This window comes from Oryx dammah, unplaced genomic scaffold, assembly GCF_014754425.2.
Source record: "Oryx dammah isolate SB20612 unplaced genomic scaffold, SCBI_Odam_1.1 HiC_scaffold_7, whole genome shotgun sequence".
NCBI classification, from domain to species: Eukaryota; Metazoa; Chordata; class Mammalia; order Artiodactyla; family Bovidae; genus Oryx; species Oryx dammah.
This window is the reverse complement of record NW_024070191.1, coordinates 18,603,209-18,629,674: the sequence shown is the minus strand read 5'-3', so window position 1 is coordinate 18,629,674 and position 26,466 is coordinate 18,603,209. Positions and strand designations below refer to the sequence as shown.

General features: G+C 40.4%; 1 protein-coding gene across 3 annotated transcripts in view; it reads left to right on the top strand.

Annotated features, from left to right (window-relative positions):
- The window catches only part of SLC7A2 (solute carrier family 7 member 2), a 70,319-nt gene that overhangs the window by 21,850 nt on the left and 22,003 nt on the right, over positions 1-26,466 (top strand). For 2 of the 3 annotated variants that reach the window (XM_040243149.1, XM_040243150.1), the window contains exons 2-4: positions 19,863-20,253; positions 20,694-20,849; positions 25,251-25,416. In XM_040243149.1, coding sequence (XP_040099083.1) covers positions 19,878-20,253; positions 20,694-20,849; positions 25,251-25,416 — 698 coding nt within the window. In that variant the 5' untranslated portion in view covers positions 19,863-19,877. Of the gene's footprint in view, positions 1-19,862; positions 20,254-20,693; positions 20,850-25,250; positions 25,417-26,466 lie in introns of those variants that run through there. The other variant, XM_040243151.1, reaches the window with a different exon arrangement.

The following is a 26,466-nucleotide window of genomic DNA, read 5'->3' as shown; positions in this document are numbered from 1 at the left end:
ATCATCTGTCATCTTGGAGGCACCCTGTACTCCAAGAAAGGGAGCACAGAAAGGAAAGAACCAGTAACCCTTGTCTTCAAAACAGAGACCAGTGCAGATCCTGGAAACCACAGATCAGGGAGCTGGATACAGTTCATCAGCAAAATTCTAGGACTGTGTGGTGCATTCTTGGGAAAAAAGAGACCACTTCCCAAAAGGCATTGTGAGTTCACCAAGAACAGTTATGCCTAACAAACTCCATACCCACTTTTTAACCTGTTACGAGAATGGTGGATTTTAAAAGTTTAAGCATGACAATTAGCATTTTGGCAAAGCCTTTAATATCATGTGTTGTGATAACCTTGGGCTAAGCTGGAGAGAAATGTGGATCTCTAGTTGTTTGCACAATATCCTGAGATTGTTGCTGAACGAGTTGATAATGGCTTGGAAGGACATTGGTGGTGGCATGCCATGGTCCTGGGTCTTTCGCCCTGTCACATTGTTATCATTTACGTGGGTTAGGATAGAAGTCATGCTGGTTAAATTTGCAGTGACATGAAGATAGGTAAGATGCTTGATACTCTGATGGATAGATTTGTGTTACATAGAACCCCAAATAATATGAAACTTAAAATTCTGAACTGAGGTTTGAAAATAATCGGTGAAACAGAATGGAATCATGAAGATAGTCTATGTATATGTCTTTGAGCAAAAAAGACCTGAAGGTTTTAGCTGACTACAAACCAAGTATGAGTCATTCAGTGAACATATGTATACTGACAGCTCTCCTCTCTATATTTCTATCACTGTGAGTACACTGGGAATGTAGCAAATCAATAAAACACAGACCTTGCTTTCCAGAAACTTAGTGTAAAGGAATGTATTGGTTTCTGAGGGTTGCCATTAAAAAGTACCACAAACTGGGTGGCTTAAAATAACCAAAAGAATGGGTATTTCCCTGGTGGTCCAGTGGTTAAGGCTCAGTGATTCCAGTGCAGGGGACCTGGGTTCGATCCCTGGTCAGGGAACTAGATCCTGCATGCTGCAACTAAGACCCAGCACAGCCAAGTTAAAACACAAAACAAAAAATAACAAAAAATGTATTGGCTCACATTTCTGGAAACGCCCAACTCAAGGTGGCAGCAGGGCTGTGCTTCTCTGAAACCTGGAGGGAAGAATCCCTCTTTGCCTCCTGGGGCTTTTGGTGATGGCTGTCAGTCCTTGGTGTGTCTTGGCTTGCAGCTCCGTCAGTCCAGTTTCTGCCTCTGTGATCACATGGCGTTCTCCACGTGCATTTGTGTCTCCACACAGCATTTTCTTCTTATAAGGACATCTCTGATATTGGCTTAATACTCACCCTGATGACTTCACCTGAATCTGATAACATTAGCGAAGACCTTGTTTTCAAATAAAGTCACCAAATGCGGTACCAGGGTTTAGGACTTCAACATATTTTTTTTTTTCCTTTTTAATAGATTGAGCACAGTTCAACCCATCACAAGGAGTAAAACATATTCATCCAAGCAGTTTCATAGAATGAAGATGGAGAAAAAGTGCCGCAAAGATAGAGTGCTGTGAGCACAGGCAATAGGGTGACCTAATTTAGCTCGAGGGAGGATGTCAGGGAGGATTGGGAGCTCTCTGGGCAAAGAGGAGAAAGAGTGAGTTCACGGAGAGAAGAGACAGCCATGCAGGGAGCCTGGAGCAGCAAGAGGCACAGAGTTCAGGGAAATGAAAGCTCAGTGCAGAGCAGGGGCGTGAGGAGGGCGTGCTGGAGATGTGCTGAGAGGCACCGAGGGACCAGGCCCAGAGGAGCTCTGGGCATTGTGTTGCCATGGTGGAGGCAACTATTAAAACAAGAAGAGTAAGTATATAGAATGAAGGAAGATAGTAAATGAGACCCCGGGCTTGCTTGACCAAATGCTTTGTCTTGTCGGGAGGGCCATATTTTAAGTGAGTGTTTATCAGTGTGAGTGTTGTACTTTGAATTACTGTGTTTATCCACATGGACAAAATCCGTGGGATGATAGCCATTTGGAATTAGTTGAACCAGAAGACTTGCTGCCTTTATTCTTCGGGCAGAGTTAGACCAGTGGGTAGGAGTTAACGGGAGGGCTCCGTGAAAGGGAGGTCTTCCAGCAGTGGGAGGCACACAGGTTGAGGGCAGGAGGCTTGAGAATTATTTGCTGGAGGAGGACGGCCAAGATACGAGGGATGCTGCAGTGAGGTGAGAAGAGGACTGTCCTCTAAGGTCCCCTTTGCAGGAAGCCAGCCTTATCTGAGGATAAGAGGAAACCCAGGGAAGTATCCGCTAGGGGCGCAGATGTGATGCTCAGATTCCTAAAGTCCATTTCCTCACACTTTATAATGAAAATTTTAAGAGCATTAAAAGGGCTTTGTCGCTGGGAGATTATTAAACAACTGAGTTCATTTAAAATATCTTTGTAACACAGTGTTATGTATCAATTATTTGTTGTTCAGTCGTAAAGCTGTGTCCGACTCTTTGCGACTCCATGGACTGCAGCACACCAGGCCCCTCTGTCCTGCACTATCTCCTGGAGTTTGTTCAAGTTCATGTCCATTGAGTCAGTGATATCTAACCATCTCATTCTCTGCCTCCCTCTTCTCCTTTTGCCTTCAATCTTCTCCAGCATCAAGGTCTTTTCCAATTTTATATATATGTATGTGTGTGTGTGTATCAGTTATATATCAAAGAAAAATTGGCATAATTATTTAGATGCATTTACTTTTCCCGACCCTCTGCTATTATTGCAACAGTTACCCTTCACCTCACATCTTTGGTACAACTCTTTTATTACTCTTCCTGATGTTCTCTCAGCTGTACTTACTTGACTTGTTCTATCAAACTCATTTCTAGGGATCCATTGCTGGTCCTTAGGCTGGCAGTGGATCCTATTTAGAAGTGATGGTATGTAAATGTGTACATTCTGTTTTATACCATACAAGCAATATTGCCTTCCCTGGGGGAGAAGGAGCAGGAAGGCACATAGGAGGACACAGCATGAACAAGTGTCCATTCCACCCAAGTGCCCTGAGATCCAGTTGCTTTTGGTGGCGGGGGTGGGGGGGGGATAAAAAAAAAAAATTCTGTCAGCTGCCGCAAGTATATTTATTTATTTATTTTTGAAGGCTAACAGTAGGTTATTTAATCTATTTCAATTGGAGGATAATTACTTTATATATCGTGATGGTTTTTGTCATACATCGACATGAATCAGCCATGGGTGCACATGCGTCCCCCCATCCTGAACCTCCCCCTCCCATCCCATCCCTTCTGGGTTAGAGCACCAGCTTTGAACGCCCTGCTTCATGCATTGAACTTGCACTGGTCATCCATTTTACATACAGTAATACACATGTTTCAGTATTATTCTCTCAAATCCTCCCACCCTTGCCTTCTCCCGCAGAGTCCAAGAGTCTGTTCTTTACGTCTGTGTCTCCTTTGCTGCCTTGCATATAGGATCATCATTACTGTCTTTGTAAATTCCATATATATGCATTAGTATACAGTACTGGTGTTTCTCTTTCTGACTTACTTCACTCTGTATAATGGCTCCAGTTTCATCCACCTCATTAGAACTGAATCAGATGTGTTCCTTTTTATAGCTGAGTAATATTCCATTGCATATATGTACTGCAACTTCCTTATCCATTTGTCTGCTGATAGACATCTAGGTTGCTTTCATGTCTTAACTGCAAAAGTATATTTAACAGGAATTTCCACATTTACTTGTATCTCTTGAAGGACATCCAGCTCACATTTGACATTAGCATTTCTCAAAATCTCTCCTTTCCTCCCCACTTTTCCCTCTGCCAGGTAGATTTTCTCTAGGCTGTAGGCTCTTCTGTTACCCCCAGCCCTTTATTACATAGACCAGCCTACCTCTTAGCTTTACATTTGCCAACTGTATGGTGGATTTTTTCCTTCCTTGAGTCAAAAGGGAAGCTCAGGAGCGGACGGAAGAGGCAAAAAAAAAAGACCCTTACTGCTGCCTCTGAAGTAGCTCAGAAGGCCCAGGAACCGAACCCTCCCGAGGGGACAAGGGAGTGACCAGAAATAAATCTTATCACCTGTGTGTGGACAAGAGGGCAGTGTTCTAGGGACAGTCGGTGGACAAATTGGCTCACAGTATTCATGTGGAGGGTGGACGAGAGTAAGACGAAGGAAGGTGGGCTGAGAGCAGAGGACAGAGGGGTGATCTTGAAACCCAGGCTAGAGCATATGAGTTGGAGAAGTTGGTAGGAGGCCGAGATGATAGATTAGATACAGTCGATTTGAAGCATTAAAATTCAGCTCGCGTTGACCCAGAGGGATGGGGTAGGGAGGGAGGTGGGAGGGGAGGTTCCGGATGGGGGGACACATGTATAGCTGTGTCATGTGGCTGATTCATGTTGATGTACGGCAAAAGCCACCATAATACTGTAAAGTAATTATCCTCCAATTAAATAAATTTTTTAAAATTCAGTTCATTCTTCATATTTCATAATTCTCTTGTTACTTAGGAGTCTGCTGATACTTATAAACATTTCCAAGCACATTTTAAAATTACAGACACTAAATTCTCTTTGACCAAAATAATTCATCTACAAGTCTCTGCAAGGCATGGTTTCATTTAAAGTCAGGATTGGGAAATAACAGTGTTATGTTGTTTCTGAGATATTTTTGAAATATTCTCAGACACAGCAGGAATCAGCCCCATATCGGCTATTTCTCTCTTTGCATCTTGGTGCAGAATATTCTGAAGGTCAGATGAAATAGCTGTTTGCAAAGCAGCAGCAGGAGTGTGAGGTTGGAGGGTATTTGTTTCACTTTCTCCTTGTTTCATTCTTCTTGTTTCAATACTTCAAGGGCACCATTGCCAGACTGTGGTACAGAGGCATTTTCAAGTTATTTTCCTTTTTAAAATTCTTCTTCGTTTGCGTATTCTAAACTTAAGTCTTAGAGGCTTTGAATCCTGATGATGAAGGGCTGGCACTGTTGTAATTACTTTCTCTGAGCACATAATAGAAATGTTTTATTCAGATTTATTTGAAGCCAACATGAACTCCCAAACCTCTCAGCCAATAACAGTGTTTCCACCATCTGCCAAGATGCTAAGGATAAAAATCTCTGGTGATACATTGTTTCTGTATTTTAAAAAGTACAAAATCAGAACATGCTTTCCAAAGTTAAAAATATAGTTTCAAAACTGACTGTTTTTTAAGAATGACTTAAGAACAAAACCATAAGCGATGAGTACACTCAACATGGTAACCATCAAAATTTCTTGAACTTGAATTAAAAGTGAATGTGAATTCCGGTTGAATTCCTTTTCTGCCACAGTTTGAGGGAAGGAATTTGGGGTAGCATGAAAACAAAAGTAGCTGAGTTCTAACAACTAAATTAGGTTTTTTGAGGAGGATGAGGGGTAAGTGAATTGCGAGGAATACTATGGCTGTTTGGAAAGAGACCAATTAGAAGAAACCAGAGTGTTCTAAAGGGCTTCTCAGTCCTTTGCCTTCAGACAAAAAGAGCTTTCTTGTACTTTAGCACACCTCCTAGGCCATGAATATGCTTCTAGCATTTTTAATCTGAAATTCAGCTACTTAATCCAGGAATAAGTCAAAATAAACTTGTTGAACAATGGCTCTTAGTCGACAGAAGTGTGGGTTCGTCCAGGTCATCTGGATTTACTTGGCATCCTTGAGTTGATTCTAATTTGTGTGGACAGTGGATTATTAAGGTAATTGTGAGTATTTATTTCTTTTCAAAACATTTTGTTAGTGTTTATTAAATGGTTGTTTTTGAGAAGTAATAATGAATCACCTTCCTGTAAATATGAGCAGCTGGAATGCCTGGTACTAAAGCAGACAGCCACCATAAAATTCAGTGGCATTTAGGAGGATCACTGAATTGTGGCAAAATTTGATCAACAATAGTCAAAGATTTACAGGCTTAAACGTCAGCAATCTAAAGAGCACATTCATCTTGAATACCTTGTTCTGTGCAAACGTCACACCTAGAATTCCTGTATTTAGTTTTCTGACAGTTCAGAGAGATTGATGTGGAAATACATTGTAGGCACATATATTTAAAGGTACTCTGTATTTTTTTGGATTTAGAATGGCAGCGCAAGTTTTAAATTGTGAAAACAAAAACAAAATAAAACTGTCCATGTATAAAGTTATACTGAAGTCATTCTGACATTACTTGTTCATCCCTTTTTGTGTTATCTTTAAACTACGCTCCATGTAAGGTTTGGATTTTGGAGCTTGCAAATAAGAGCTCAAAGGTCAGTTGCCTAACCTAGAAACTTGTCTGCCCTGTCCCTTCCCATTCTCCTTCTTGATGCTTAAGATGGGGATGCCTTTTCTCCTAATTGCAGCCCTTCAACCCAACACTACTCTCAGTCTTGCACATCTCAAGAAATTTGCTTTATCCATTCTCCCTGCTCTGGATTTCAAGCTCTCTTTCTCTTCTGACTCTTTCCCATTGGCATCTAAACAGATTAAATTTCTTCTTAATGAGGATCTCTCTCGATCCCATGGACCCTTCAGGCCATTTGCTTGAAAAATCGGAATCCTTACTGACCATATCACTTTCATTTCCTCACTGCTCATCGTTTTGCAGCCCCTGCAACCTGGCTTACACCCCATGGCCCACAGAACCCTCACCTGTCAAGGTTGCCAAAGACTTCTTTATGGAGATCATATTCTTTCATTCATTTCAGACACTGACACTGAGGACACTTCCTTCTTGAAAGCTCACTCTTCTGTCGGGTTGAATCTTCTCTGGTTTCTTCAGCCTCTCCCGCCTCATTTCCTCCAGGAGCAGTGACGGTGGTTGTTTTTTGTCTTCTCCTTCCGCCCGCCCATTTCTTAAACGTGTGTATCTTTGGTGTTTCACCTCTTCCCTCTCCTGTACTGTCTCTCCCTGGGTGATCCTGTCAATGTAGTTACCATCTCTATGCTGATCCTTCTCAGATCTCCTGTCTTCTGGGCTCTGCTGAGGTTTGCTGAGACCATATGGCAATTCCACACATTTCTTAAAATCACAGTGGTCAAAAAGCACCTCCTTCTTTGCTTATTCCTCTTTTGAATGAAGGACACACAAACCGTCCAACAGCTCTGGGTCACAGAACCACAGAGTCCCCAGCTCCCGCATCCTCCTCCTCCTCAGCGGCTCTGTGGTCCGTACATTTCTCTTCATGATGCCGCCTTTACCCTGGAGCCCGGCACAGACCCTCTTGCCTGGATCATCCCAGTGGCCTGTTTGCCCTTCCCCTTAACTCCAGCTTTGGTCTTGCTCATCCCTTCCCTATAACACAATCAGAGCACTAGTTGTCAAGTTGTGTATCTGACTTAAAGTTCTTCTGTGCTCTTGTGGTCAAGTCCAAGCTCCCTGCATGGCCTGGGGACCCCTCCTCCCCTCTAGCTTCCCCCAGCCCCTGAGCTCTGTGTGTGTATACAGCCACTCTCTGTGCCTCTGAGTTTTCTGCTCCCTCTGCTCAGAGCACTCATCATCGCCCCTACTCCCCCCCAACCTCCTTCCCACCACATCTTCAGATGGCTCCATCCATCTCATCCCTTCAGAGGTCTCAGGGTAGACACAGCTCTCTCCAGGAAAGCACCTGTGACCACCTGACTCCACCCCCTCCGTGGCCCCCCTACCCTTGAGCAGAAGCCTTTGCTTCGTGATATTGAACTGGCCACTGTCTGCACCTCCCGCCCACTGTAAGTGCCATGAGGGGAGGAATTGTGGCAGCCTGTTCAGGTGGTTTCACACCTAGTGGTGTGCACTGAAGTATTTGTGGAACTAATAAAATAGCAGAAGTGCTTTTAGGAAATTTTCTTTTCTTTTTTTTTTTTTTAACAAAAAATAACCCCCTAACATCAACATTAAGGAAAGTGAAAAAGCTGGCTTAAAACTCAGCATTCAGAAAACTAAGATCATAGCATCTGGTCCCATTCCCATCACTTCACAGTAAATAGATGGGGAAACAATGGAAGCAGTGACAGACTATATTTTCTTGATTTTCAAAATCACTGCAGACTGTGACTGCAGCCATGAAATTAAAAGACACTTGCTCCTTGGAAGAAAAGCTATGACAAACCTAGACAGTGTATTAAAAAGCAGAGACATTACTTTGCCATCAAAGGTCTGTCTAGTCAAAGCTGTGGTTTTTCCAGTAAGTCATGTATGGATGTGAGTGTTGGACCATAAAGAAGGCTGAGCTCTGAGGAATTGATGCTTTTGACCTGTGGTATTGAAGAAAACTCTTGAGAGTCCTTTGGACTACAGGGTGATCAAACCAGTCAGTCCTGAAGGAAATCAGTCCTGAATACTTATTGGAAGAACTGATGATGCAGCTGAAGCTCCATTATTTTGTCTACCTAATGAGAAGAGCTGACTCATTGGAAAAGACCCTGATGCTGGGAAAGATTGAAGGCAGGAGGAGAAGGGGATGACAGAGGACGAGATGGTTGGATGGTTGGATGGTTGATGGACATGAGTTTGAGCAAGCTCCGGGAGTTGGTGAAGGACAGAGGAGCCTGCTGTGCTGCAGGACGAGATGGTTGGATGGTTGGATGGTTGGATGGTTGGATGGTTGATGGACATGAGTTTGAGCAAGCTCTGGGAGTTGGTGAAGGACAGAGGAGCCTGCCGTGCTGCAGGACGAGATGGTTGGATGGTTGATGGACATGAGTTTGAGCAAGCTCTGGGAGTTGGTGAAGGACAGAGGAGCCTGCCGTGCTGCAGTCCATGGGGTCACAAAGAGTTGGACAGAACTAAGTGACTGAACAACAGCAACAACATTAAGGTGTTAAGACCAAGAGAGCTTGGGAGACTTCTCTTCTGTGATACAGGAAACTCTAAAACCCTCTTGTGTATGATAAAATATTTCCAGTGCTTCCATCATTCATCCTGCCTTCGTAAGGTGAGTAATTGCTCTACTTCTGGCTTACTACTATAATTTATTGGTGATCAGAATGTTTTAAACATCTTTGGTAAGTGCTGTAGAGCCCTTGTTTGCTGTTTCTGGGACTTTGACAAGGTGGAGGATGTTTCTCCCTTAGAAGTGGGCATTGGAGAAATAGTGGTAACAGGAACCCAAGTTGGATGTACACTTAAGAATAGGTTGTCTCTGCCTTATATAAAGTCACCTCTTTAAGGTAGAGGGTGTATATGTCTGTGGGTATGCATAAAGAATGGGCCTAACACACATTAAACTCTATGAGCACCTTATTAGAGAAATATCTAAACAAATATAAGTTATTCCATCAGGACACCGGCTCTGGGAAAGAAGAGGGATTATAGGAAACCCACGGGGAATGGCAGGAGGTAGTAATTTTGAAGAGATGAAATTGGAAGTAGCGTTGGTAGAGTCAGCGCAGCTGATACCACCTTGACCTTCATCAGATGCAGACCTTTGTCAGCAAAGTAATGTCTCTGCTTTTTAATATGCTGTCTAGGTTGCTGATAGCCTTCTTTCCATGACGCAAGTGTCTTTTAATGGCTGCAGTCACGATCCACAGTGATTTTGGAGCCCAAGAAAATAAAATCTGTCACTGTTTCCACTTTTTCCCCTTCTATTTGCCATGAAGTGATGGGACTGGATGCCATGATCTTAGCTTTTTGAATGTCACATTTCAAGCCAGCTTTTTCACTCTCTCCTTCACCCTTATCAAGAGGCTTTTCAGTTCCCCTTTGCTTTCTGCCATTAGAGTGGTATCATCAGCATATCTGTGGTTGTTGGTATTTCTTACAGCAATCTTGATTCTAGCTTGTGGTTCATCCGGCCTCGCATTTCACATGATGTGTTCTGCATGCAGGGTGGCAATGTACAACCTTGTTGTACTCTTTCCCAGTTTTGAACCAGTCTGTTGTTCTATGTCTGGTTCTGTTGCTTCTTGACCCGCATACAGATTTCTCAGGAGACAGGTCAGGTGCTCTGGTATTCCCACCTCTTGAAGAATTTTCCAGTTTGTTGTGATCCGCACAGTCAAAGGTTTCATGTAGTCAGTGAAGCAGGTGTTTTTCTGGAACTTCCTTGCTTTCTCCATGATCCAGCAGATGTTGGTAATTTGATCTCTGATTCTTCTGTCTCTTTGAAACCCAGCTTGTACATCTGGAAGTTTTCAGTTCACGAACTGCTGAAGCTTAGCTTTAAGGTTTTGGAGCATAACCTTACTAGCATGTGAAATGAACACAATTGTGGTAGTTTGAACTTTCTTTGGCATTGCCCTTCCTTAGGATTGGAATGAAAACTGACCTTTTCTAGTCCTGTGGCCACTACTGAGTTTTCCAAATTTGCTGACATATTGAGTGCAACACTTCAACAGCATCATTTTAGGATTTTAAATAGCTCAGCTGGAATTCTAACAACTCCGCTAGTTTTGCTCATAGTAATGCCTCCTAAGGCCCGCTTGACTTCACACTCCACAGTGTGTGGCTCTAAGTGAATGACCACACCATCGAGATTCTCTGGGTCATTAAGATGTTTTTTGTATAGTTCTTCTGTATATTCTTGTCACCTTTTCTAAATTTCTTCTGCTTCTGTCAGATCCTTGCTGTTTCTATCATTTATCATGCCAGTCCTTGCATGATATGTTCCCTTGATACCTCCAGTTTTACTGAAGAGATCTCAAGTCTTTCCAGTTCTGTTGTTTTCCTCTATTTACATTGTGCATTTTCGAAGGGCTTTTTCTCTCTCCATGTTATTCTCTGGAAATCTCTGCATTCAGTTGGGAATATCTTTTTCCTCTACCCTTGCTTTTCACTTCTCTTCTTCCCTCAGATATTTTTAACGCCTCCTCAGACAACCACTTTGCCTTCTTGCATTTCTTTTTTTTGGGGGATGGTTTTGGTCACTGCCTCCTCTACACTGATAGGCATGTCTGTCCGATAATTCTTCAGGCACTCTGTTTACCAGATCTAATCCCTTCAATCTATTTATCACCTCGACTTTATATTCATATAGGATTTGATTCAGATCATACCTGAATGGCCTACTAGTGGTTTTCTCTACTTTCTTCAACAAACATTAGCTATTTTATTAGCATAGTACTTCCTAGAGTAGTGATGGGTGTGAAATAACTTTGGAAAGGGTATCTCTCCATATTTGCAATGGCATGTATAGGGCAACTGGTCTTAGCCAAGGACACTCCTTCAGTGGCTGCTTGGGGAGTGGGAACAGGTGGTACCCTCTGGCATTTGGAGTGATTTATTAGCCCAAGATTGCTCAGCCTTAATGGGACCTAACATGTGCCTGGGGCTGCAGTGAGCCACTAAGATCCTTGGCTGGGAGCAGGGTGCTGACTGGGTAATACTCTGTTTATTGAGCTGCTGAAGGTTTTGTTTCCTCTTTTCCTTTTTCAAAAAATTTCCCCTCTTCTCCAACCCTAAAGACAAATTTGGTCACGGTTCTTTAAATTGTGCTGTGCCTATTTCAATGAGACAGCAAGGTAAGCCAGATTCATGTAGTTTGGTGTTTAATAAAGCTAAATGGATTGACATCTTTTAAAACACCAGCTGCCTTTACAAACTAGAATTCCCTCATCAGCTGTTTGCATCTTGGATGTCCTTAGCAAGATGCTTGTCTGTATCTGGATTCTGTGTCAGAAATTTTGAAGCAGTTTAACTTCTGAGTATTACTGATTTGATGTAAAAGGGAAGAAAACATAAATGTTACTGCTGTAGTGGTTGTGATTTTGTAGTGGTCTCACTTGTGTCTTTTATTTGTGTGCACCTATCTCTAACAAAGCTAGTGGAGATGATGGAATTCCAGCTGAGCTATTTCACATCCAAAAGATGATGCTGTTAAACTGCTGCACTCAATATGTCAGCAAATTTGGAAAACTCAGCAGTGGCCACAGAACTGAAAAAGGTCAGTTTTCATTCCAATCCCAAAGAAAGGCAATGCCAAAGAATGCTCAAACTACCACACAGTTGTACTCATTTCACATGCTAGCAAGGTAATGCTCAAAATCCTTCAAGCTAGACTTCAACAGTATGTGAACTGAGAACTTCCAGATGTACAAGCTGGATCTAAAGAAGGCAGAGGAACCAGAGGTCAAATTGCTGGGTTTAAAGAAGGCAGAGGAACCAGAGGTCAAATTGCCAAACCAGACTCCATTGGATCCTAGAAAAAGCAAGGTAATTTTAATTCCAGAGAAACATCTGCTTCATTGATGACGCTGAAGCATTTAACTGTGTGGATCACAACAAACTGTGAAAACTTCTTAAAGAGTTGGGAATACCAGACCACCTTACCCTGCCTTCTTAGAAATCTGTATGCAGGTCAAGAAGCAACAGTTAGAACCAGACGTGGAACAATCGACTGGTTCAAAATTGGGAAAGGAGTACGTCAAGGCTGTGTATTGTCACCCTGCTTATTTAACTTCTATGCAGAATACATCCTGTGAAAAGCCAGGCTGGATAAATCACAAGCTGAAATCAAGATTTCTGGAAAAATATCAATAACCTCAGATAACAGATGACACCACCTTTATGGCAGAAAGTGAAGAGGAACTAAAGAGCCTCTTGATGCGGGTGAAAGAGGAGAGAGAAAAACCTGGCTTAAAGGTCAGCATTCAGAAACCTAAGATCCTGGCATCCATTCCCATCACTTCATGGCAAACAGATGGGGAAACAATGGAAACAGTGACAGATTTTATTTTCTTGGACTCCAAAATCACTGTGGACAGTGACTGCAGCCGTGAAATTAAAAGACACTTGCTCCTTGGAAGAAAAGCTATGACCAACCTGACAGTATATTAAAAAGCAGAGATGTTACTTTGCTGACAAAGGTTCATGTAGTCAAAGCTATGGTTTTTCCAGTAGTCATGTATGAGTGTGAGAGTTGGACCATAGAGAAGGCTGAGCAATGAAAAATTGATGCTTTTGAACTGGAGTGATGAAGAAGACTCTTGAGAGTCCCTTGGACTGCAAGGAGATCAAACCAGTCCATCCTGAAGGAAATTAGTTCTGAATATTCATTGGAAGGACTGATGCTGAAGCCAAAACTCCAATATTTAGGCCACCAATGTGAAGAGCCAACTCTTTAGAAAAGACCCTGATGCTGGGAAAGATCGAAGGCAGGAGGAGAAGGGAATGACAGAGGATGAGATGGTTGGATGGCATCACCAGTTCAACGGACATGACTTTGAGCAAGCTCTGGGAGACGGTGAAGGACAGGGAGCCCGGTGTGCTGTAGTCTTTGGGGTCACAAAGAATCTGACACGACTGAGCAACAGGACAGCAACAACCTATTTGGAGAAAACTTTGGAGGAAGATACTGTTTAGAAAATTTTATTTGGAGAAAAGCTAAGTTCTGCACCTATTTTAAGTGAAAGCTTGTTTTCATTTTCCAGAAAAATAAAGGTTTTAGATTTGAATGCAAAAGTTTATTGTTTTTTTTTTAACCTACCAGAGTGAACAGTTATCATTTCTGATTATTTATTTTTTAATATTTATTTATTTGACTGAATTAGATCTTAGTTGTGGCATGGGACATCTTTTGTTGCAGCTTCTGTCTGGTTGTGGCACTCAGGCTTAGTTACTCTGTGGGATGTGGGATCTTAATTCTCCAACCAGGAATCAAACTCAATTCTCCTGCATTGGAAGGTGGATTCTGAAGCACTGGATGCCCAAGGAAGTCTGATTATCTTTTATGAAAAATTAATCTCTTAAAAGTAAGAGAAATGAGAGAAAAATCAGTAATTCCATGGTATTATGTTCATATCTTTTTTTCCTCTCTTTAAATTATTTAACCTACAGTAAAATTTGAAAATATTTTTTGCACTTTAAAGTTATAGAAATGTACTTGATGTTGAGTTTGGGGATTGCAGACCTAAAAGCTCTAGTTCAGAGACAACACACGCGTACACAATGGGGCTAAGTTCCCAGGCTTACATGGTTTAATTCCTTTTTTACTATCAGGCCAAAAATAGAAAGTACTGATATCTCACCAGGAAACTAGCAGCTCAAATGAGGAAGGGAGATTTGGTTCTAATTCGGATGAGCTAATTTGTTGAGGATTTGCTGGAATGCCTGCTCTGCCAGGTTGCCACAACTACTTTCTCCTGTAAGATTTATTGTCAGGGCCTGTAATACTGATACCAAGGATTAAGTTTGAAGTTTTAGCTTTTATTTAGAGGAGGAGAGCAAAGATTCGCTTCTGTGCAGCTCAGTGCTGCATCAAACTTTTGGACCAAAGTGGAAATCCAGGATCAACTCTTGACTGTGATTAGCACATTTTTGAAGGATTTCTGTGTTAGTTGAAATGAGGTCTGCTCTATGGCATTGTGATATTATCAGGGTAGGGAATTTACTTGACCTAAAATTCTACATGGTCAAGTTTCCAACCTGGATGGAAGAAGTTTGAGAAGTACATAAATAATTCCAAGTTGCTGAGGAAGGGATTTAGCTTTATGGCAAAAATTCATAGGGGCTCCACCAGGGGGTTAGATGTCTGGAAACTTATGTTTAGGGTAGGGGATGGAGGTAGGGACTCAGAAAGGTCTCACTTGTATCCTCAGGCTCATTAAATCCAGAGACATTACTGCTGCCTAAGCTGTCGCAGAGCCCTCTAAGCCTTTCCGCTGGCTAGTTAAGTTTTCAGATCTCAGCTAGTATGTGCATATTTTATTCCTCAGTAGAGAGGCCACTCACTACTGAGGCCTCACATCATGTACAGATCTGAGAGTTGGACCATAAAGAAAGCTGAGCACCAAAGAATTGATGCTTTTAAAGTGTGGTGTCGGAGAAGACTCTTGAGAGTCCCTTGGACTGAAATGGGATCAAACCAGTCAATCCAAAAGGAAATCAACTCTGAATTTGGAAGGACTGTTGCTGAAGCTCTAATACTTTGGCCATCTGATGCGAAGAACTGACTCTTCAGAAAAGACCCTGATGCTGGAAAAGATTGAGGGCAGGAGGAGAAGGGGGCGGCAGAGGATGAGCTAGATGGATGGTATTACTGACTTAGTGGACACGAGTTTGAGCAAACTCCGGGAGATAATAAAAGACAGGGAAGCTTGGTGTGCTGCAGTCCACGGGGCCACAGAGTTGGATGTGACTTGGCAACTGAACAACAACAGAGAGGCCATTGTCTTAGAAATTAGTAAAATAAGCAATTATTGAAGAAAAATACATATCTGTTTCTAGTGTCACCAGAATCATTTGTGACCTCATAGAAATGTTGATTAGGACTTCTGTATTCCAAGGTTCAGGTCATGGTTATGAGAGTCATATGGGCCTCTTCCCAAAGTCTAGGATCATTGTCCTCTACTGTATTTTATGTAGGTTTCATACTCAGTGCCAATCCTGGTATTAATAGCAATAGCTGACAGTGGATATGTTGGTTTGGATCATTTTCTGCTCTTGGAAAAAGTGTGTGCCCTCCAGACCAAATAGGATCACCTTCAAAATTCCTGCATGTTTTCCCTGCATATCTGTTTGCTGATGAGACAACATACCGGAGCCCCGGCAGGGACAGTAAATGCAGACAGGTGTCAGAGAACAAGTATGAGTGGATTTTTTCATCAGTGAAAAAACCTTCCAGAAATGAGAGTAAGGTTATCATAACCATTTTATAACAGGAACGTATCTTTTAAAATATTTTAAGGGAAAGGTATTAAATTTTCAAAAGTAAGTATCAAATTATATTAAGTTAGACACAAGCATCTTATTTTTTCTCATTCCTCTGTTGCCACTCTACTTTCTATATCAGCATGTTTCCACAAAAACAGATTTTACAAAATAATGGGATTCTTTTTTTCTTTATTGACTAAGCAGTATATTATACAGCTGCTAGGATTTAATAAATGTTTTCTCTAATGATGATTCATTAAATTGATCCAGTACAGTCTTACATTGGTTTTTTTCCATCTTGTTATATTTCTGCAAAGTTGGTTTTGAGTTAGCTTTTGCAATCAGTATTTTATCAGTTGTGCGTAGTTAAGACTGTTTGCAAAGAACATTGCATAATCTGTCAACTCAGAGAAGAGTTTCTGACGTCTGCATTTCTGTTACTGAAAAGCAAATGAATACTTGAAATGTGGCAGCTTTGTTTTATTCCCTCAGGGCAGCATAGGAAAACTGAACCTGAGATTGGAGAGAGGCAGTAGCAAGCAGGTCTTCACTGATTAAAGCTTTATGTCTCTAAACAGTTCTGCTTCCCATGTAATCTGGAGTGAATTAAGTTCAGTTTTATATTGATAAGACGGGATCATTCACTTACTCAGTTTGGGCAATTTACTGAAAAAAGTTTTCCCTGTTTTTAGCATTTCAAAGAAAGTTTGTTTATTGGTTGACTTGCTTATTCTTTTTTATGTTTATGTTATTCTGTGTTTAATAGAGTTAGAAGTTTCAAACCAACGTGGTGACCATACTACCAAAGAAGGGATTAAAAATAAATAACAGCTCACCTACAATCCTATCCTTCTCTTTTTAGTTTTTTTTGCTTCCTTCCAAATTCCTTTGCAATAGTTTTAAAATTTGTCTTTTATTCATAATATTGGATACTAATCACTTTATTAAGAGAGTGTTTTATTTGTGTGTGTGTTAGTCACTCAGTGATGTCCAGCTCTTTGTGACCCCATGGACTGTAGCCACCAGGCTTCTCTATCCATGGGATTCTCCAGGCAAGAATACTGGAGTGGGTTGCCATTGCCTTCTCCAGGGGATCTTCCCAACCCAGGTCTCCCATATTGCAGTAAGGATATTGTTTTAGCTACTTGGGAAGACCTGTGTCTTGTTTAGTTTATGACTAATAGGTATGCCTCATTCTGTATATCAGCTGTTTCCTAGAGTTGTGTATGAATTGTCCAGTTTTCACATGATCTTAAATCATTACTAAAATTCACCAGTGGGTCTCCATTTCTGAGTACTTTTTAGTTGGCAGTTGTTCCTAATTCTTGATCTTTGGATGACTCTTGTGTAAAAACACTTAAATGGTACCGAAGGTCAGCATTTAGTAAATATCTTCAGTCCTCCTCCTCCTACCTCAGTTGGCCTTTGTATAACTTCAGCTTTTTACTTGATTTTTCTTTAAGCAAGACACTTCTCTCCCTTATCTTCTAGATGTGTTATAATAGAAATAGCTATTTAAGGACTACCTACGGGTAGAAATTGATACACATTTGACTTATGGAAGTTTGATAGATTTTGACTTTGGAGCGGAAATATTGGCAAGTTGAAGATATCATCTGTATTTGTGAATTTTTCAGCAGCTATTTGTGAAATGTCATGCTTGGCACTCCTTCAGGTGTTTTGGAAGATGCTGATGTGTAAAACTTTTTTACATCAAGGAACTTTTCACTCATTTTTGTTTTTCTCTTTGATTTTTTTTTCTATATCCTTTGAATCAACCACTTGCAACATCAAACTTTTAAACATTGCATTTATATTCATGAATGAATAATGTTGAGTGAGTTAGCTTTTTATACTAGAGTTAGCGTGAAACTGGATTATTCACATCCCAGAAATTTGTTCCCTTACAAGCACAAGTCATTGAGATTCAGTATAGAAAACATGGGGCTTCCCAGGTGGCATAAATGGTAAAGAACCCACCTGCCAGTGCAGGAGACATGAGAGACGTGGGTGTGATCCTTGGATCAGGAAGATCCCCTGGAGGAGGGCATGGCACCCGACTCCGGTATCTTGCCTGCAAAATCCCATGGCCAGAGGAGCCTGGTGGGCTACGGTCCATAGGGTCACAATGAGTTGGACACGACTGAAGTGATTTAGTAAGCATGAACAGAGGTATTTTATTATTTTTAGTATTTTTAAATGAAATACATTTTAATAATAGTTTTCTTTTATGGAGATTAAGTTGAGTGTTTCAAGGTTTATTTCTTAGGATAGAAAACTCCAAGGTCCTCAGAGAAGTTGTCATGCTGTGATCTCATGAGTTTAGGTTACTGACAGTGATTATAATGAGATTGAAGGGGTAACATTCAATCTCTGTAGACCACTGTGCAGTAGAATTGGTAAACATGACTCTGAACTTCTAAAAGTTAAATATATTTAATTTTATTGACCGAGAAGCTGCATATACTATTATATTCCCTATTCTTAAGTTATTTCCTAGTCTACTGAGTTATATGTCTTCATAGACAAGGCCATATATGGCCTTTTAATTTTTATATTTATTTGCACATAAGCTGTACATATTCATTGGAGATAAATTTAGAAACACATATTAGCAATGTGTAATACATATTGTATGAAATACATAGAAGTAAAAATTAGCCTTCCACCCAAAGATCATTACTGTTAACATTTTGGTATATTGTGCTTCAGACTTTTTACTGTAATATATGTATTTTTTGCTTTACTCAATCCATATTTTTTGTTTTTCAATGTTAGATTATTGGGAGCTGTAAGGTGTAGGGAGTAAGACTTTCTATCTACCTCATTCATTCCATTTAAAAAAGAACATATCATACTTGGCGTGGACTTTGGCTTTATTTATTTACTTAGAGATTGCAAGTAAATATAAATAAACATGTCTGATTACAAATACATACTTTAGGCATAATTGAATAGCAGTTTTATTTTAAAATCTCTAAGCATGTTTGGGGCTTCCCTGGTGGCTCAGTTGATAAAGAATATGCCCACGATGTGGGAGACCTGGGTTCAGTCCTGGGTTGGGAAGATCCCCTGGAGGAGGGCATGGCAACCCGCTACAGAATTCTTGCCTGGAGAATCCCATGGCCAGAGGAGCCTGGTGGGCTACAGTCCATAGGGTCACAAAGAGTCAGACATGACTGAGCGACTAAGCACAGCATAGCACACAAGATGTTTTGGGGGAAATTTTTTAATTCTAAAAGGTTCAAGTGGCTCTACATTTAAATGAAATAGAATGAAATGAAAGCAGAGCTCACAAGTAATATTTTTCCCTGCTTTTAGGCCTTAACTAGACTATAAGTCCTGTAAAGCTAGAGGCCGTTCCTGTGTTCCACACAATTCTAGACATAATCTTAGCGCAATCCCTGGAGTGTAATAAGGCCTAAAAAATGTGAGTTCAAGAAATGATTGAAGAAAAGACAGAAACAAAAAGATGAGGTGATTTACCCCTTTGCTTGCTGCAAGGATAAATGAGGTATCTCTTGGAATTTATTTCTATTGACATAGCTTTAAAAATTGCAGCAACAGGGACTTCCCTGGCCCTCCAGTGGTTAGGAATCCATGCTTCTAATGCAGGGAATGTGGGTTCAAATCCTAGTTGAGGAACTAGCATCCCACATGCCAAGCAGCCAAAAAGCAAAACAAACAAAAGACACAAAAACAAAAACCTGTGTAAAAGTTTCTATCCCAACATGCTTTAACTAAATTTTCGAATATAATTATCTATTAAAAATTGCAATAGCAAACAAAAATGGCAAATCCTTTTAATCACCCAAGGTTCCAATTCATTTGCTCCCCAAATAAGCGACTTGTGGCAGTCCCTAAAAGGCCACATGAAAGAGCAGTCAGAAAATCACAGCTTGGGCTTATTGCTTCCCAGGTGGCACGAGTGGTAAGGAACCACCAGCCTGCCAGGGCAGGAGACTCGGGTTCTATCCCTTCAGAGATGTGGGTTCGATCCCTGGGTTGGGAGGATGCCCTGGAGAAGGAAATGGCAGCCCACTCCAGTATTCTTGCCTGGAGAATCCCATGGATAGAGGAGCCTGGCGGGCTACAGTTCATGGGGCCTCAAGAGTCAGACACGGATGAAGTGACTTAACACAGCGTATTTAACCCTCCTGACTGCTCCAGGCCACACCTCCAGCATCAAGTTAAGAGCAAGCAGGTGCCACAGCTGCCAGGAAGCTGGGCAGGGAAGTGGAGAGAGGACTCCAGACCAGCTTTTAACACTGTCCCTTCTCTTCCTCAGGTTGCCGTCTTCAGAATGATTCCCTGCAGAGCAGCGCTGTCTTTTGCCCGATGTCTGGTCCGGAGGAAAATCGTCACTCTGGACAGTTTAGAAGATACCAAACTGTGTCGCTGCCTATCCACCATGGACCTCATCGCCCTGGGGGTGGGGAGCACGCTGGGTGCTGGGGTCTACGTGCTGGCCGGGGAGGTGGCCAAAGCGGATTCTGGCCCCAGCATCGTGGTCTCCTTTCTCATTGCTGCGCTGGCTTCCGTGATGGCAGGTCTTTGCTACGCGGAATTCGGGGCCCGAGTTCCCAAGACTGGGTCTGCCTACTTGTACACTTATGTTACTGTTGGAGAACTGTGGGCCTTCATCACTGGCTGGAATCTCATTTTATCTTATGTGATAGGTATGTTTCCAGAAACTGAACCTAATTGGTTAGGATGGTAGAAATAGCATTCCTGAGTCAGTGGCCTTAGGTTTCTATGTAGCGTCTGCTTTAACTAGCACCCAGGTGATCTGAGTATATCACTTACTCCCTGTGTCTCATTTTTCTGATCTCTCAGTGACTCCTAATTGCAAAATTCGGTGATTCTGCTTTTTTCCCTGAATATGTCTCTTGTGAGCTTAAAAATCTGTTTCTTAAAAGACAACAGTTCCTTAATGCAAGTAAAGTTACCTAATTCCACAGTTACAGACTTGAGCATTTGCCTGCTATTGTGAGATAATGTTATATGTGTTGAAAATGTTCAATTCTGTCTGAACTAACTCATGTTTATCCTAGAATAGAGGAGTACAAGATGGTATTAATTTTCTCCCACTGACCTTGTATATTCTGTGGTTTGGAAGGAACATCAAGCGTTGCAAGGGCGTGGAGTGGCACTTTTGATGAACTTCTTAGCAAGCAGATTGGTCATTTTTTCCGGACATACTTCAAAATGAATTATACTGGCCTTGCAGAGTATCCAGACTTTTTTGCTGTGTGCCTTATATTACTTCTTGCAGGTAAGAAAACCAGTTACACTTCTCCCTAAGGTGAGCCAGATTTGTTGTCCCAGGAAAATAGGTTACTGCTGAATTTTGGACCAAAGTGCCAGGGCTAGGCAAGATATTTACACACAGAAGTTACTGTTGGAGATCTGTGGGCCTCGTCACTACCTAGAATCACATTTTGTCTTATGTGATAGGCATGTTTCAAAAATAAATCTAGGGCCTCCCTGGTGGGTCAGTGGTAAAGAATCCACCTACCAATGAAGGAGACATGGGTTTGATCCCTGGTCTGGGAAGATCCCATATGCCATAGAAGAACTAAGCCCGTTTGCCACAACTTCTAAGCTTGTGCTCTAGAGCCTGGGAGCCAGAGCTCCCGAGCCCTTGTGCTCTCGAGCAACAAGGGAAGCCACCACGATGAGAAGCTGACACACTGCAACTAGAAAGTAGCCCACACTCGCCACAACTAGTGAGAAGCCCATGCAGTGACAAAGACCCAGCACAGCCAGTAAATAAATAAAACTATCTATATATACACACACAAAGAAATCTAAATTATACAGAACTGTAGAAATAGTATTGGTACTTCTGAAATAAGTGATACCTGGAAGGCACTAAATAATCAGATAAGGTACATTAATTTTATAATACGAATTGGAGATTTGCGGAAATAGCCACAAAGTTTCAAAATAAGGAAGAATGTAAAATTGGGGCATTATTTCATCTTGCCAGTTACAACTAAAAGATGTTTGCAAGCATACTGTTTCTAGAAGAAATTCAGTCTTTGTGTTTATGCCTATAGAATGTAGACATCTGGTTGAAAAGGGAGCGTATTCAAACCACCTGTCATTTTTTTGATGCAGACATTATGTAAACAAACATACTTGATGCTAGAATTTTCCCATTTTTATCAGTTGTATAGCATAGTGGTTTAGAAAGGCAGAGGATTTAGAACCGAGAGTGACCAGGTTTTCAGTTCTGCTCTGCCGCTTCCTATCTGTGGAACACTGGATGACTTAATCTTTCCATGATTTAGTTTGTTCATCCATAAAATGAGGATGTCAGTGTTTATCTTGTGCAGGCTTCTTGCTTGATGCATAGTAAGCACTTAGATGGCAGGCAGTTTCATTTTGTAGACACAGCTCACCCCTGCCTGATACTTGTTTTAATTATTTGAACATTTTCTATTTTGATTGTCATTCTACCTTGTACTCCTGCTAAACCCATCAAGCATTGCACTAAGAATAAAGTTCATGTTTGTTTCTACTTTCTGCTTGATATACTCTTGCATTCCTGTCCAACCTTATCTCGAGCTACTTTCTCCCTCTCTTTCTATAATTTTTCCATATAAAATTATATAATTAAAGAACTTCCGTGGCAGTCCAGTGGTTAAGACTTAGCCTTCCAGTGGAGGGGTTGAGGGTCTGATCCCTGGTTGGAGAAGCTAAGATCCAACATGCCTCATGGCCAAAAATACAAAGCATAAAACAGAAGCAACATTGTAACAAATTCAATGAAGATTTTTTTAAAAAATGGTTCATATCAAAACATGTTTTAAAAATTATATAATTGAAAATAGCTTTGCCCCTTAAAGTGTTAGCTGTTAATTTGATGTTTTATGTAGGGACAGGGTTAGTGACATGAACAAAATTTATAGGTCCTAATTATCTGATATTTTCTTCCTAACGTCAGAAAAAATTGCATCAGTGGTTTTTCCACAGGTGATAGGCTTTGTTTGTTTTGGTTTCTCAACAGCCTAGTAACATTAAATTACTTACATCACACTTTATTTAGGGATGGCTTCAGTGACCTTAAATATTCAGCTTTAATCTCTAAATGATGAGAAGCATGTAGCCGTGACACAGGTTCCCGTCATTAAATTCCGTGGCAAGACTCAGGCCTGGGCTTGCATCTTGCGTCCTGAGTTCATCAAGCATGCCTTTCTTTCAGGACAGGCCAAGATTACAGGCTGACTTTGTTCTTAGAAACTTTGAAGACCAAAACCTCCTGCTGTAATCTTCATTCATATTGCAATGTCAATTGTCTTACCAACTAAGGCTGTTGTTTTTATTAATGATACCAGGGAAGCATAGGCAGGATTTCAAGAGGTGACTAGTCTACTGGCGGGAGCTGGGGCTTTCAGAATGAGAGCACACTTGGGGTATTGGGAAACAAAACCTGGAGGTGGCTTTGTTATTTTCTGAAGTCTATAGCAGTATTGTGTATATTTCCAAGGTGTATAGTTGTATAGTGTTTCCTAATCTGACAGACAATTGCAGAGTCAGTCAGTATACTGAGAGAGTCAATAATTACACTGACCATACAGTTTTCCTTTATGTTGCTAATACAGTTGTATTCTTGTATAATTCTGGGGATGAAATTCAGTATTCTCATCTCTACTTGTATAATTTTGCTTATTTGACATGGGTGGTATACATACAAGTAAATAAGTGATTATAAGCCTTTCATCACACTTATTGCCCCAACAGTAAAAAGTAAACTTTCTTTGATCCATAATTCATACCTTATACAGGATAGATTAAAAATCTTAATAAGATAGATATAATCATGAAAGGACTGGAAGGAAGCAAAGGTGAATGTTTTGGGGTTAACATTAATCTTCCTAGAGGTAGAAACTAAAGAGGAAAAATTTATATTATAAAACTTTCTTACATGTGTTATCAACACTAAGGTTAAAATTAAAATTAGTACATGATAATTAGGTAGACCACAAGCAGTGTCTGCCATAAAAACTGAATCTTCTCGTTAACAGAGTAAAATAAAACTCAACAAAACCTTTGTCATTCTTTTACCAGAGAAATAGGCTAGCCTGTATTTCAAATTAACCACATTATTTTAATATTTGTAATTTGGGAGATACAAAATTGTAGAAATTTAGAACTAGAAGGGAACTTAAAAATTATTTAAGTGCATAATTCAGTTAATTACTGTGGTAAGTAGAGTCCAGCAGGTTATAATCTACTCCACATTGCTTGGCTTTGTAATTACAGAGCCAGCCCTGCCTGTTGATTTCCTCTTCAAGGCAGGAACTGCCCATGTGTTTGCCCCTAGTGTGCTTGAATCTAGATAATAAATGGCAATATTATAATGGTCTCCCCCCCCGCCCAAAAAAAGTACATGATAAATTGGGAAAACATTCTGTATACATGTACAGTCAGAGAGCTTGTAGCATTATTGTATAAATAAGCTTTATAAATCAATATGAATAAGAATAACCTAATGGTAAAAAATGGACAATTTCAACTGGCCAAACTTTCTGGAAACTGTTCTGACAGTATGAACCAAAAGTCTTCTATAAAGGGTATACCATTGATATGGTGCTACCTTGTAGAAAATTATTGTAAAGAAATAATTAGAAGGTGTTAAAAGATATTTATAAAAGGATGATTAGGTCAGTACTATTTATAGTTGTAAGAAACTAACAATGACCTGTTTGTAAATAAAGGAGTAAAGTATAGTATATCCATAGAGTAGAAGAGTATGTGGCTGTTAAAAATAAAATTATATATTTGTTGACATGGAAATATGTGCATGTGTGTGTGTGCAAAATTCTGAAGAGATTACACTTGATCTTTATTTTCTTTCTTTTTTCCTGTGTTTTCAAGTTACTTGAGTTAGAAATTGATTGCCTTTACAATCAAAATATGAAAATAAAGCTATTAAAGTGAGAATTGATTTAATAAAATCTGTGAAATGACAATTGAAGAATTACTTTGTTTAATGTATTCAGTAAGTATGAGGCAGAAAATATGATTGAAAGAAAGAAAAGAGAAAGAAAATTTTCTTTCAAAATTTTGCAGCCATTAACCTTGAAATTGCTTTTTAAGAATAGCATTTCATTAAAAGTAAGTTACTTCACTGCCACCTGGCCCTGACCACCTGTGAATGATCCTGGAGTCACTGGTGCGTCCCCTGTCTGAAACGCTAGGGCTTCCCTGGCGGCACTAGTGGTAAAGAACCCACCTGTCAGTCAGGAGACATAAGAGAGGTGGGTTCAGTCCCTGGGTCGGGAAGATCCCCTGGAGAACAGCATGGCAACCCACTCCAGTAATCTTGCCTGGAGAATCCCATGGACAAAGGAGGCTGGCGGGCTACAGTCCGTGGGGTCACAAAGAGTCGAATACGAATGAGGTGACTTAGCATGTTCCTCTACCCACCCAATGGTAATAATACCCACTTCCTAAATTTATTCAGTTATTGGAGAGTGTATTCTGAAATCTTTACTTCTGCATACACTTAGGTGACTGAGTAAAAACTCTCCATAGAAAGGGACAGTGTCAGTGAAATATATGAATCCTGCTGAAATAATATCCTAAAACCTGTAACTGTCTCAAACTGCTGTAGCCTTTTCCTAAAGGTGAGGTAAAAATTAAAGCAACCTTTATTTTTCCGTAGGTCTTTTATCTTTCGGAGTAAAAGAGTCTGCTTGGGTAAATAAAGTCTTCACAGCTGTCAATATCCTGGTGCTTCTCTTTGTTATGGTTGCTGGGTTTGTGAAAGGAAATGTGGCAAACTGGAAGATTAGTGAAGACTTTCTCAAAAATATATCTGCAAGTGCCAGGTAAAATATTTGGGTTTTTTCCCTCCTATTTCGAGTTTTTTTGTTTTTTTTCTTAATTTTGCCTGCTTTTGTCTTATGTTACATTTTCCTCTAGAACAACAGTTCTCAAACTTTTTGTTTCCGAGAACTTTGTGAAGGTCTATTCTATTTCAAGACTGTTTTCCCCAAAGCACGAGTGTATAGGTATGTTCACCACTGAGCAGCTGTTTGAAGCTGTGAAGCTGCTGATTTTTAACTTCAGGTTTGGCTTTGGGTTTAAGGGAAGAAATGAGAGATCTTAACCATTGGAAGAATGGTTTTTTCCCCCCAGCAAAGATTTGTCACTTCTGAATAACAATGAGCATTTTGGATCATGCATCCTTTTGTTTTTTCCTTTGGGGACACCATTTGATTCCACTGCATTCTTTCAACCTTGTAGTAATTTTCATGCCTGATTTTTTTTTTTTTTGAGGATGTTATTGATTGCATAAGCAGAATTGTCTATACATTTCACTTTAAAGTTGATCTCAAAAATTAATTTTCAAATGAAAGTTTTCATCCTAAGATTTAAGTATAATATTCCTATGTGTAAATAAGATTACAGAAGTATCTATTGCATGAAGTGATGCACTTGTACGTGTTTTTATTTACCTATGTTGTTTGTAGCCATCTACTGAGGCAAAAATTTAGTATCTTCTGGTTTTATACAATTTTTAACATGTAATAAAACTTCAGTATTATTTATCAAGATTAGAGAATTTTATTTCACTTTGTCACATGTCTTATAGTAAACTTGTCAAATGTTCAATCTGCTCCACTGTCCACGAGAAGAGAAAGTCTCTTTTTATTTCAGACCGTGGCCTATACATAGGTGGGATCTCTGTTCTCAGAATCCTGCCTGGCTGTAAGTTCAAGCCAGAGTGGACCTGAGCCTCCTGCTCATACTATTGATCAGCCTCCAGTTGAGAGCTGGCAACTGGTGAAGGAGCCATTGTTGGGAACACCATCGCATCCTCTAGGACTGGGTGAAAAAAAATCAGGGTTTACTTTTAGTTTTGTACACATTAGCTT